Here is a 13,539-nt window from a genome sequence, read left to right on the forward strand (position 1 = left end):
CTACGCGCTGCCAGACACCGCGTCGCGTCTCTGAAGGGCGCGCGCGTGTTCCAACAGCATAAACAGGAAGAACGCGAATCGCAGGGTCTCTGCCAGACTAATACAAACTGTGTTGACAAAAAGAATACTCGAAATTTCAGCATGACAAACGGATTAGGGTCAGACACGGTGAGCTTAGTTGATGTACTCAAACAGGATACTGAAAAAACTTGCCACAAGTTACAGCTTATGTCCCTTTAAATGTCGATTTTGGTTCGTTGACGCGACGATAGACTGAGATCCTCACACTGAGATAAATACATGCAGCAATGTGTAGTTTTTTATTGGTTTATTTCATCCATTATATGATAACTTGCATCAAACCAAAGTGAAATTAAATCTTCTTGATGATAATTTTTGTGTTTACAAATAAAAACAGTTCGGGGACAAGCTTGGTAAGTACTCGTTTAACATAAACACGGTTGGAACTAATTTGGGATAACTGGATCAAACTAATGTCGGTTGAATCTGCAAATGTAAGCTCATCTGCTTTTCTTTTTAAGTTCTACACTTGTTTTTATGAGTAATTTGCAATATCGCAACATTCAGCTAAACTTTCAAGAAATTTGAATTGAAAAATATAAAGATTCACTTCTCCCAAATTAGTTCCACGTGTTAATAAGAAATGGTATAAATGCGTTTGGTAAGCTTATTGCACTGCATTGCAATATATATATATATATATATATATATATATATATATATATATATATATATATATATATATATATATATATATATATATATATATGTATATATGAAAGCTTATTGCACTGCCTAGCATATATATTTATATATATATATATATATATATATATATATATATATATATGTATGTAAATATATATATAGATATGTATGTATATATATGTATATATGAAAGTTTATTGCACTGCCTAGCATATATATATATATATATATATATATATATATATATATATATATATATATATATATATATATATATATATATATATTCATGTTGGCTGGCCCTCGTCTCCCTTTGGAGAGAAAATGCCGGGGCAAACGCATAAGCCCGGGCCTTAGACTTTTTAATACTGTAGTGTCGGGCTTATGACGAGATGCACTTCAAACACACAGCAGCATAAATAGAATGAAGATCGATAAAACGTCAGTTGATTTCAGAAAATTTTCCATCGAAAAAAGTTGGTTAGATGTGCAAGGCAACATCTGTTGTAAACGTAAGAATGACAACACAAGTACTAGAATGAATTAAAAACTGACATGAGATCTATCTGAGATCTGACTGAGATCTCTTTCCTTACCACTACATACATGCATGGCACGCGCCTGTGATGACAAGTACGTGAAAAATTACTTTATTTGTTTTCTATTATTGCCAATATTGAGTTGATTGAATGGTAGCCTATCGTGAATTTTTTCAGAACTATGCCAGTACACTTAAACTCTGAAATTTATGTGCAAGTGTCTAGTATGAAAGGATAGCGTGCAGAACTAGTTTGTCAAAAGTTGTCCCTATATCGGCAACAATCTCCTGATTGGAGCTCGGTCACTCTGTCTAGCGATCGTGCTCAGGAGAATGTCTCAATTTCGTTGTAGTGTGTCAGGCTGAAGATATGTATTTCACTATACGGTAAAAGACATACATGTATGTGTGCTATGCCTTCAGAAATATGGTGGGTGGTTCGGCAACATTTTTCTGTCGTTTCAACTGTAATGGTTGCACCAATAAAAAACCAGCAACATTTAGAGAAATCATTGGTGATTTCCAAAATGCGAACAAAGAAGGTTTTGGGTTAAAGGGAAACTGCGAATTTCTTGTTTACAAACAATGTATTTCGTGCACGATATCTTGATGCACCTCATCATAGCTGCAACATTACATTATAGGATATATATTATGAGAGATATGTTTTAACTTTCATCAATCACCATCGCACCTTGGATACAGTGTTTACATTAGTCGTATGGGTCCCACACGACCTTTGAGCGCACGACGACTGGTATCCCTTTAAGGGTACTAGGTAATAGGTCGGGTCACCGGAAACACCTTTTATTTATTTGGCCTTATTATCCTTTAAAATTTTTTCTTTGTTTGTTTGTTTGTTTTTCAGTTGAATTACTTACCTTTCTATGTGTAAAAGAGATCAGAAATGATAAAATGTAAGATTCAAATTTAATTTTGTCATTATATAGCTTATTACCTAACCAAGAGGGACAAGCCCCTGTCGAAGGGGGTTGCCAGAACAATAATGCAGGAAAAAAGACACAGAAAAATTAACACTTAACGACACCTTCGGGTCATTAAGTTATCCACACTAGAGCTATACTTTAGGTATTTTGTTTTCATGTTCATTAACCCCTAGCAATATTTTACTGAATAATTGTGTATTCCTATATATATTACATGAAGGTAGAATTGCACAATGACATAGCTCGGTTATTGAACCAATCTTTTCAGATTGGGGATTTGGCCGAGCGGTTTTGTCTGTGGCTTTCTCCGCTAGTGATGGGTACCGTACGTTGCGTTGTTGTGAGTTCGAACACTGTTGATGATATCACTATATGTGTCCACAAATTAGGTCAAACAGCGCCGTCAGCGGTAGAGCGGAAAAGGTTGGTTTATAATGATTTATTTTGATTTCAGTCGGTAGGCGTATAAACTTGTGTCATGAAGATTGTAATATTGGGGGCCACAGGAGATACTGGCAAGGAACTGGTTCGTCTAGCGCTTGATTCAGGACATCAAGTTGTTGCCATAGTCAGGAATAAGTCGAAGATAACCCAGAAGCACGCAAACTTGCAGGTAAACGACTATGTTTGTCCATGGAGGTACTGAGAGTACTCCATGGTTTATCATAAGCAGGCGAACCTAAGACTTGACGCGGTGCACAACGCCCTTCGAAGTTCGAGTACGATTTGAGCGCCTGTATACATTGTAATTGGTCCGTGGAGAGCAGCATGAATAGTTACATCATATCATATATTGTTTATCAAGAAACTTATCTGTCAGGGAAAATATCTAATAGTTTACCCATAGACTACTAAGTGAATGTGGTGGCGGGGTTAAAAACGTGAAAGTCAAAACCAGCCCGTCCGACGTCACCACAGCTATGGACGTGCGGCTAGGTGAAGTTCCAATAGCGCAGCTACAGGTGAAGTTCCAATGTCATCAGTATTATACAACACTTTGTGCCCCGATATAAAAGCTCCGAAAACAAAAGAACACCTGTTTCTCTTACATTCTCATACCTGATTGGTGCAAATTACACACTAATGCATTCACTGGATGTTAATTTCCCGCTTTTATTGCAAATCGTACTAAATTTCATATCTAATCATGACTGTCACATAACACAAAACATGTATAATGGGTAATGCAGTACTCCCACTAGAAAAACTAAGAATGGGGAAAAGTGAGATGAATTAAAATCGTTATACCCAGTAGATATAAATTAACATGCCTCCTAGCTAGGGATGAACTCCAATTTGAATATCACTTATTGGTAGGGACCGTCTCAAATTTTCGCATATTCAAAGAGCGAAATTCGTTTGTTTACAGGGGGTGGGGTGGGATGAGTAAGGGGAGGGGGTTTGACCTCCATTTAATGAGTGAATTTCACTTTCGCACTTTCTTATACTCTTTACATTGTGAACAGAAACTGCACACTAATGTACTAACAAATTTTGCTGTAACCAGTGTAACTGTTAGTACTCAAATTTGATCGATTACTTGAGGATGTAATGTGCTCAGTGGATACATATTCCTCGGTAGCTTAGCAAAATGTTACATTGTACTCTCAGGCAGACATCAACATTTCGCACTTTTAAACTTTCGTTTAGGGGAAAGGGGTTTGATGTACACGAAGAAATTTTGTTTCTTGAACTTATGAGACAATCTGAGACTGTCCCTAGGGCCGAACAAAAACATTGTGCTGTTCCAATAACCCACCCTACCCTAATTTTTATCTGCCGACCCTTAACTTTTTAGATCTACGTAAACATGGAAGTGAAAAAAAGAAAGAAAAAACTGTAAAATCATGCTTTCGTTACTTGGCATTTGATTTTTGCTTGAACGAGGATGTCTTTATGTTGTTTTTCCTTTATATGTATGATACATTTTTCTAGAAATGTTGTAGCCAGTGTTTGATTGCCCTGAACTCCCGAAAAATGCATATTTAAAAATAAAAATATTTTGGAAAAAAAATTCCTGCCGACCTACCTACATTATTTTTGAAAACCATGTTATCGAAACAGCACAATTTACTTTTTTGCCTAAGATAGTGAACCTCAGACAAATAATCACTGACACAATCACCAAATTCATAAAGTGTATACTTACCATCTTTTCAACTATATGCTGGCATTAGGTGGATTCCTTCTGCAATTGCTACAGCCAGGCATTTATTCCTGCACTGGCCAATTTCCCAAATGTAAAACAATTAGCTCCTTGCTTTCCTTGGGTCTCACTACTGACTGCCCAAAGGTTAGTGGCAGCCTGAGATGACTTTATCTTTATCAGTTGTGTATAGCATATTGCTGAAAACTTGTGCTCTTTGCTTGTTGCTTTTCTCTTCTTCTTTGCCCTGGCCCCTACCTGGAAGATTTCTCTTCTCATCATTAGAACCTTCTGCCAACTCAAATCTTCTGTACTCTTCCACCAAAGGCTGACCTAATTAACCCTTTGAGTGCTGTAATTTTTCCCGCCGAAATTTTAGTGCAACATTTTACCAATTTTTATGAATTTTTCTGTAATTTTTTTGATAATTATCTTGTTCACATTGGCAACCCAACTGAAATTTGGGCCGACGCAAAATAATTGTCCTTTTGGGATTAAATTTGGTCCGTGTCCACACTTACCGGTACCAGAATTAGGGCCGACGTAACTTTACCTTCCTTTGTGACCTCTGACCTGTCAAAGTTCAAAATGGCGCATTTGAATATGGCACGCTGTTTCTACTGTTCATGATTTTCCTGTGTTTTTACGCACAAGAAGGGCAAATATGACTACCACTCACCCTTTTAATCATCGGAGAGATCTTCACCATTTATTGGATGAGCATATGGTATATATAAGACCGCGGTGGAGAAATAACCAGTGCGCGGCATTTTTGACATGCCTCTCTAGTCTATTACGTGCACTGTGGAATCGAATGACATGGTCTCGTTTGCGGAACAAAGGTTGGTGGGAAGTTCAGCGTACATGGGATGATATTAAAATGTAAAGACTGGATTGAAAACTTTCGATAGGTGTAAACTTTAGTTTCAAACGTCGTTTGTTTTGTGCGAATAGTGTGACTAGTTCAACTTCGATCCATAGCGGAGGCCTGGTCAACTGGGACCAGGGCCGACGTAACGTGTCCACACTGGCGATTTGCGTCGGACCAAATTTTGCGTCGGCCCTGAGTCGGCCCTGAACCCCCCCTTCTAACCGGGACCAAACTGAGTCGGCCCAGGGCCGACTCAGCGTGTCCACATTGGTTTTTACGTCGGCCCCGGCCCTGGTCGGGACCTGGGCCGACGCAAAGTCGTCAGTCTGAACGTACCAAATTTTGAACCAAATGGTCATCACATTGTATTGGCTACAGTTTCTTATCAAAATTTTGGCAAAAATCTTTAAAAATTGACTGTGATATATTTTTTAAAGATGACAAAAATTAACTTTGGCGCTCAAAGGATTAATCAGACTTGTAGGCCATTCTTATCAACTTTTGCCAATGCATTAATAGAACAAACCTTTGCCAATATTCTCTTTTGCAGTAGTGACTTGTTGAGGTTGTGGCTGCAGGATGGAACTTGGCTGTCAATGCGCATCAGATTAATGGTCAGTTAATTTCTGGTTGAACTTGAATGTAACTTTGCACCCTTTCTTTTTGGAGACTGATGTTTCATAATATATCTGCTCTTTAACAGCGCAAATCTGTGACTGGCTTCAATTTCCTTTCTGCAGTGCCTTGTAAATGTGATGTCATTACTTTCTCCTGATCCTACAACTTCATTTATTTTTGCTGTTTTTACCAACCACGTGTTGGACTCGACTTTGCAGACTGTAATTTTCACTTTTCTAATGACTGAAACATAATGTCAAGTGGAAAAGGAAATGGATGCCAGCAGTGTACAATGACTGATGATGAGAACACAAGAGAACTGCTAGACTGCACACATAACGGTGCTCCAACCAATACATAAAAAGGCTCCCAAAATGAAAGCACTTTTGTTCCTAATGCGTGTAGATTCCCATACCTATTGTAGCAAATCTCATGTCTAGCTGCCACCACAGTAGTACAAGTGACATTACGTTTAGGTCCTAAATATCTTGTACGTTTTTGTTGAACCTTCCCCCATTTTTTCAGCTTCAGTATCAATGAAACAACCTGATGATGGTTTTATGTATAGTGAACCAAGTACAATGTACATGCATTCAAACACCTGCTACACTGTACACCTAATACTAGCTAGATTGGAAGATCCGTCAGCTCTTTTTCTGAATTCATTCGGTAGAATACATCAGTATACTTGCTTTACTATACTTAAAACCACCAGCTACATTGTAATTCATCAGGAATAAAGAAGAAACACATGGTGTTGACATTGCAAAGTGTGGTGATTTGTTTATGTTTCTCTGTCTGACGTGTGTTGAGTGGCTGTGGTGTGTTGTGTAACTGAGAGCATGTAGCTGATTAAATGTACACAAGACTACATCCAGACCAGGTGTTTATGTTGCAAAATCGCTGATACACATTGATTAAAACAACACCCCAATTGGCCAATTAAGTTTGCAGCGTGAACAATTTTGATTGTAAAAGATTTTAGCTATGGAAAGGAACTGTTGGCGAAGTCGTATTACAATATTTATAAATACACTAACTGTTAGTTTTGATGCATTTTCTGGTATTTTTGTTCTTTGTACTAAATACCATCTAATGGAGCATTTCCTGCACAGCTGTAATAACTAAATTTCCTATCCACTTAGTAAAGATCTATTGGGTAGAGTTGTGTGATTGTATTAAGAAAGCAAGTTGTGGAATATAATTAGAAGTAAGACCTGTGGTTCAATTGAAACATGTAACATATACAGTGAAACTTTGTTCAGCTATAAAGTATAAATATGCAAATTTTGACATTGAAGACAATCATATTTACTGTCAGATATTATTCCTCCTGATATCTGATTGGTTAATTGGATCAATTCAGTTCACCCTATGTAATTTTGTCTTCTACTTCATCAGGTAGAGGAAGCTAACTTATTCTCTGAGGAATCGTTGATACCACACTTCACAGGGAGTGATGCGGTGTTGTCATGCATCGGTAGCTACTTGGGATTCGCCAACTTCTTCAAAGTCACTCTGTACTCAGAAACTGGGAGACCCATCATATCAGCCATGCAAAAAGCTTGTGTCCAGCGATTTGTATGCATAACGTCCTGGTGTACAAAATGTAAGCCTTGCTTAAGTCACTTGTAGCATGCAGACTTCATTTGCAAATATATACCGTATATTCTTTCTATATATTCAGTGTCCGTTTACCAGCTTGCAAAATGGCTAATTGATTTTGAGATTGATAACTTGCATGTATTCAACTCTCGACTCTCATCAAACAAGTTAATTGACATCAATGTTCAGAGGTTGTGCTATACTATCTTCTTTTGCAGTGCTAACTTTTGATGTGCATATTGAAAAACAAAAGTCAAAATATTGGTAATCTAAAAATGTATCAGTCTTGTGCACTGGTTTCTGTTATTGCTTTTCTTGTACCCATGGTCGACAGTTAAATGTGAAAGAAGAACTTAGCCATTAAACTATTGATAAATCTGCCCTCAGATTACAGTTTGAAATCTGAAAATATTGTATACTACAGCAAAACAAGGGACTCAAGTGATAGAGGGCAGGCAACCTTTTCAGTCTCCTGCCATGAGGGTACACAGTCCCTTGTTTTGGCTATAATCTCTTTATTATGTGCCTTTCCAAGATCTTTTTTGTTTGATTTGCAAATAATAATCACATGAGTTAATTTCTATGCAATTTTTGGATTTTTTTTTAGTCAAGGACATTGTCCAGAGGGGTACTAAATGTGAGCCAAGTGTCATTGACGCTGAGTTTAAATTTCTGAGCTGTTGTCAAGTTAAAAATAGTTATGGGTCTGTTTCAGGCTGCTACATCATCAACAACTTTCCATTAGATAAAGGAGCTGCTGCTTGAAGTTGTGACATTATTTTAAATATCTTGGATCTTATCTTGACGAAAACTTTGCTTTGATGAGGTGAACACCTTATATAATGAAGAAAAGCCCAACAAAGATTACATCTCAAAGAAAGCTTAAATCATTTGATGTACATCAGCCAGAATGTCCTCCAATTGGTGTTCAGATCTCTTATTGAGAGTTTTGTGACTTTTAACATTGACCTATGGTATTGTAACTTGACTGTTACAAAACAGAAACGAACTTTCCCAAATTGTGTGAACACTAGCAGAAAAAGTAATTGGCCTCTTGCAATTCTCATTATCAAGCCTTTATCACTCTGCAGTGAAAAGAAGGCACATAATATCATTGGTGATTCAACTCATTCTCTTCATTGTCAGTTTACTTCATTGAGGCATTATCAATATCTAAGGGTCCCAACCGGTAGGGAAGGTCACTTCAGAAAGTCATTTATGCCCAAAGCTGTCACTGTGCCACAAACTCTCTGTAAATCTGTGATGTTGTAGATTGTAGTTGTTTTGTAAAAGTAAGTGAGCCTGAAAGTAAATTTCTGTTTTTATGGACAGATGAACAGGTATTTGATTTGAATTGAATATATGAGGCATGTAATAATGATAAAGTATTGGCTTGGGCCATCTTTTACGGACTCTGATTTTTCTTAAGCATTTTGAAAATTGATCACAAAGAAAGATTGCAGGCTTTTCAGCATGAATAATGAATGGATATTTTACTTTGAATACAGATAATAGAAATGATCCTGGGCCATTTGTCATGGAGTGGATTGTATTTCCTCTATTTAGAGCTATTTTAAAAGACATGGCAAGACTTGAAGATATTCTGCTCAGTGAGGATTCCAGCGATATCAACTTTACCATCGTCAGACCTCCCCAGCTGACCAACAGCCCATCAAAGGGTAGGTGTGGTACTTCTGCTGTGGTTTAGTTCATTTTGCCTCTAGCTGTATCACAGCACAGGAAAGGCAAGCAAGAAATTGAGTCATTAAATACAGTAGTAAATTAGTCCCCACGGACATCGTGTAAGGGGACTTATAGGTTTGGTCATGTCTGTGCGTGCGTCTGTGCGTTTGTCTGTTCACACAAATTTCTCAGAGATGCCTGGAACAATTTCATTCAGACCTGGTACAAGGATTACTCCTTATGTCATACATATGCACATGGATTTGTTTTGTGATATGAACCAATATGGCCTCAACCAACCATTTTGTTACAATTTTTTCATGTCCAGAGCCATAACTCAGACATGTCTCAACTGATTTTATTCAAAGTTGGTACAAGGACCTTGACCTCATGCGTAAGTATGTGGATTTGTTTCACAATACAATCCAATATGGCTATGTTGCAGCCATTTTGTTATGATTTTTTCCTGTCCAGAGCCATAACTCAGGCATGTCTCGACCAATTCTATTCATAGGTACAAGGACATTGACCTGTGTCATACATATATGCAAGTCACTCTGGATGTTCAGTCTGGTATTCAACACAAGCAATTTCACAAGTTTGAAAGGGTTTTTTTATGAATTTGGCAACAATAATTTGATGTACACGATATTGTGAGTGAAGTGGGTGTGTCTGAGCCATCCTGATCGCGGCAACCATGCCACAACTTCAAAGACCAGCGTAGACAAAGAAATAACAATAGGTGTGAAAGGGATTATAGGGCTGTCCTGTATCCTTCTATTTTTTACATCCATGTTCTGTTTTACAATACGATCCAATATGGCTGCATGGCTGCCATTTTGTTATAATTTCTTCATGTCTAGAGCCATAACTCGGACACATCTCAAAGTTGGTGTGAAGACATCGACCTATGTCATACATAAGTAGATATATTTGTTTCACAACACGATCGATATGGCTGCATGGCGACCATTATGTTACGAATTTGTCATGTCAAGAACCATAACTGAGACATATTTCAACCAATATTGCATTCAAAGTTGGTACAAGGACATTGATCAATGTCATGCATATGCACATCAGTAAATTTGTTTGGTGATATGTACCTGTATCATGTCAATTAACTGCAGATTTTCATATTTTAATGATTTTTGTAATAAGGCCAATATGTCATGGTTCATCAAATTTCATGAAACTTGGTACAAATGTTGATCTCACAGTGCTGTATGCAATTCAATGACACTTAGCGGTATTGTTTAAATTAATTGCTAATTTGCAAATACGTAATGAATTTTTGTAGAATGTCAAAAAGCATTGCATCAAACTTTATGAAATATGGTACAGGTGATAATCTGTAAGTCTTATAATAGGATGCAAAAATGTTTTGCACCATCCTGTTGATTAATTACTAATTGACTCATTTCATGGCCTTTTGTAATTAGGGTGGCAGGCCCAGATTGGTTTTACATTTTCACCATGGAACTCATTCTCTGCCAATATTAGCATTTAAAAACAGTTCTGTCAGAGGACTTGTAATCAAGTACCCATTAACAAGTGGGGACTGTCATCAATGATGACTTGTTACCAAATGTTAAAAGATGTGCAAGTCTGGAATGTGTGCATGTCCTGCTCTCACTATCACTGCATAGTATGTCAAAGAAATGGCCTGCAAGTGCTTATTGCTTATCATGGTACGTAGGAAGGAAGGGACTTGCTGTTGAATTGGCTTTATGAAGCTTTGCCCCATGATAGGTATAGCCTTAGGTTTAAAGGGGCAGTACTCAATCCCTGGTTTTCAGATTTGTTCTTGTTGACATTGAGTGCTTATGCGGTGTTAGCCCTCAATTTGTTTTCCATCAAAATTTTTATCAAGTTTATAGTCAATTGACTTTTGGATTAAGCTGATAAATGACCTATCCCTTTAAATTAGAGTTCTTCTAGGGCAGTTTCTTGGTCTGCTAACTCCATTTGACATACATTAATAATTAGGTAATACTTACCTAATTTGCATACATAAACAGTTCTGACGAAATTTCAATTTGCATACATAAACAATATGGCCTCCCTTATCTTTCAGGTCAAGAAATCCTGGTTGAAGAACGTCAGTTTGTGAAAGGTGGTTGCCGGAGCACCCCTCGTGTAGATGTTGCGAAATTCATGTTGTCAGCTCTGTCAACTGACAAGTATGACAGAAAAGCAGTAGCTATAGATTGTGCAAAACTTCGTGGCTAAATAGATCGAATATAGCTTCATGGCTATAGATTGAGTATAGTACTGACTAGCCACAATTGCTTGTATATAGTCTGGTAACTTCCATCAATTTCATGGTTGTTGATTGAGTTGAACTTAGTGGCTATTTGGTATATATATATATATATATATATATATATATATATATATATATATATATATATATATATATATATACCGGTATATAATATATATATAATATACATATATATATATAATATATATATATATATATATATATATATATATATATATATATATGTACCTGTCATACTAAAATAATCAAATATATATATATATATATATATATGTACCTGTCATACTAAAATAATCAAATATTATTCAGTTCATTATGAAATAAAAATATACAAATGTATATAACGGCATACATGTCGACCTATAACCTATCTATGCCAATAGATGTTCTAGAGAAACTGAATACGATTGTACAGTAAAGAGAATGTAAATGGATGATTGTTGGTCATGGTTAACATTGAGTAAGGGGGCAGAGACCTTGGCCATGGCTATAACTTTCAGATATTTGCAGTACTGACAACCCACAATGGTTTGTTTATACTCTCATAACTTCATGGCTGTAGATTGAGAAGAACTTAGTGACTATAGTATTTGGTGTATATATATATTTACAGCAGATGTGCCATTAAATGGATTGGGGAAAAAAAATTATCTTTTGTAGAAGGTCATTTGTGCAAGCTATTTCATATCGCAGCATGATCCCACAAGTGATCCGTACGTGCCATCTTCCATGCTGATATGATGCAATGCATCCCCATTGTGGCAGTCAGCACGTCCTTGGTAACATGTTGCCTTCCCTTGATGTCATTAAAGTCTGCGACTGACTTTATGGGAAAGGCTGCTGCGACATCAAGACATGCTATCAGTGGATTTAGGCCAAACCTTTGGTTCAATGTTGTTTCTTTGAGTTAACTGAAATATACAACTCATACCTGTTATTTAAGTTTTAGAAGATGTTATTTGAACTGTGATGGGAAGCGATTTCTACTCTCGGTCTCTAATGGTAATTGAAATTCTACCATATCCCAGGTCTTTGCACTGGCAATTATGTGATTCTTATTGTTTAAGTGTAGGGGGCTGGTCAAATCATGCCATGTATCATATCACTATAGGGAAAAATTGCGAGACTAGAGCGAGAAAATGACGCTTTCTCGCAATCAGTGAGAATCTGTTCTTATTCTCACCGCTGTCAGTGAGAAAATTTTAATCTCCATTGGAGATTGGTGAGAAATGCACTTCTTGGCAAGAATCAAGTGTGAGAACAAATTCTCACCGGTGAGAATGGAAATTCTCACCAAGTATATACTGTGAGAATTGAATTTCACTGGCGAGAATCATCAAGACTCCCCATTCATTCTGATTCATTCTGATCCTCGCCAATGAAAGGCAAGTCTTGATGATTCTCGCCAGTGAATTTCAATTCTCACTGTACTTGGTGAGAATTTCCATTCTCACCGGTGAGAATTTGTTCTCACACTTGATTCTCGCCAATGTGGTGGCATGGCAATGTCTAAATATCACGTTATACACGGTGACATCATCAATCCCACAACCTTCAGTCTGTCCGAGACCAATAAGGTTGTACAACAATTTACAACAATGGTGTAATGTTCATAAATAGCATTTATTCTGAATCAGAACAATATTGGCAGAAACGATGACACATTAAGAGAAAATTTTCAAATCTAAATACATGTAATGCAACACAGTAAACCTTAAATGCACTACTTCATTGTCAAAACCCGCTTTTATGACACATCCTAGTGTAAGACAGTATAATAATTGCCATACATACATACATGTCCCTACACAACCATGAAATGAAAACATATATGGTTTTGATGCAAAAGTAAATAGGTGAAATCAGCACATAACATACCATGTAAATTGATGCACATTCATTTGTCCCAAGTAATTTAATAAATGAACTTTCAAGGTGAGAAAAACATCAAATGCACAGATCCCCTGGTATACCATGTAACCCTGGTGCAGGTGTGTTGTGGTTAAAAACATTGTATCTTGTCCATGTGATGTGAGCTAACCTAACAAAGAGAAGTAACCCCGATGAAATGAAGAGAAAGTCGCCATTCTACAATGACAAAATACTACCACTATT

General features: G+C 36.9%; 1 protein-coding gene across 2 annotated transcripts; it reads left to right on the forward strand.

Annotated features, from left to right (window-relative positions):
* Positions 1–2,641: 2,641 nt before the first annotated feature.
* On the forward strand, positions 2,642–11,558 carry LOC139152836 (flavin reductase (NADPH)-like). 2 transcript variants are annotated; one of them, XM_070726189.1, is made up of 5 exons: positions 2,642–2,827; positions 5,782–5,845; positions 7,251–7,458; positions 8,963–9,133; positions 11,215–11,557. In XM_070726189.1, the coding sequence occupies exons 2-5, from the start codon at positions 5,828–5,830 to the stop codon at positions 11,367–11,369; spliced, it is 552 nt and encodes a 183-aa protein (XP_070582290.1). In that variant the 5' UTR covers positions 2,642–2,827; positions 5,782–5,827; the 3' UTR covers positions 11,370–11,557. The 2 variants fall into 2 exon arrangements, with proteins under 2 accessions (XP_070582290.1, XP_070582289.1); XM_070726188.1 differs by lacking the exon at positions 5,782–5,845 and having other exon boundaries at positions 11,215–11,558.
* The last annotated feature ends 1,981 nt before the right edge of the window (positions 11,559–13,539 follow it).

Source organism: Ptychodera flava, chromosome 16 (assembly GCF_041260155.1).
Source record: "Ptychodera flava strain L36383 chromosome 16, AS_Pfla_20210202, whole genome shotgun sequence".
Classification (NCBI taxonomy): domain Eukaryota; kingdom Metazoa; phylum Hemichordata; class Enteropneusta; family Ptychoderidae; genus Ptychodera; species Ptychodera flava.

Bases quoted from the DNA above. Each gene is read 5' to 3' on its own strand.
- LOC139152836 (XM_070726188.1), top strand. From the start codon at position 2,693: ATGAAGATTGTAATATTGGGGGCCACAGGAGATACTGGCAAGGAACTG. The intron at 2,828-7,250 runs GTAAACGACTAT...CTACTTCATCAG, and splicing joins AGAAGCACGCAAACTTGCAG to GTAGAGGAAGCTAACTTATT. The intron at 7,459-8,962 runs GTAAGCCTTGCT...CTTTGAATACAG, and splicing joins AACGTCCTGGTGTACAAAAT to ATAATAGAAATGATCCTGGG.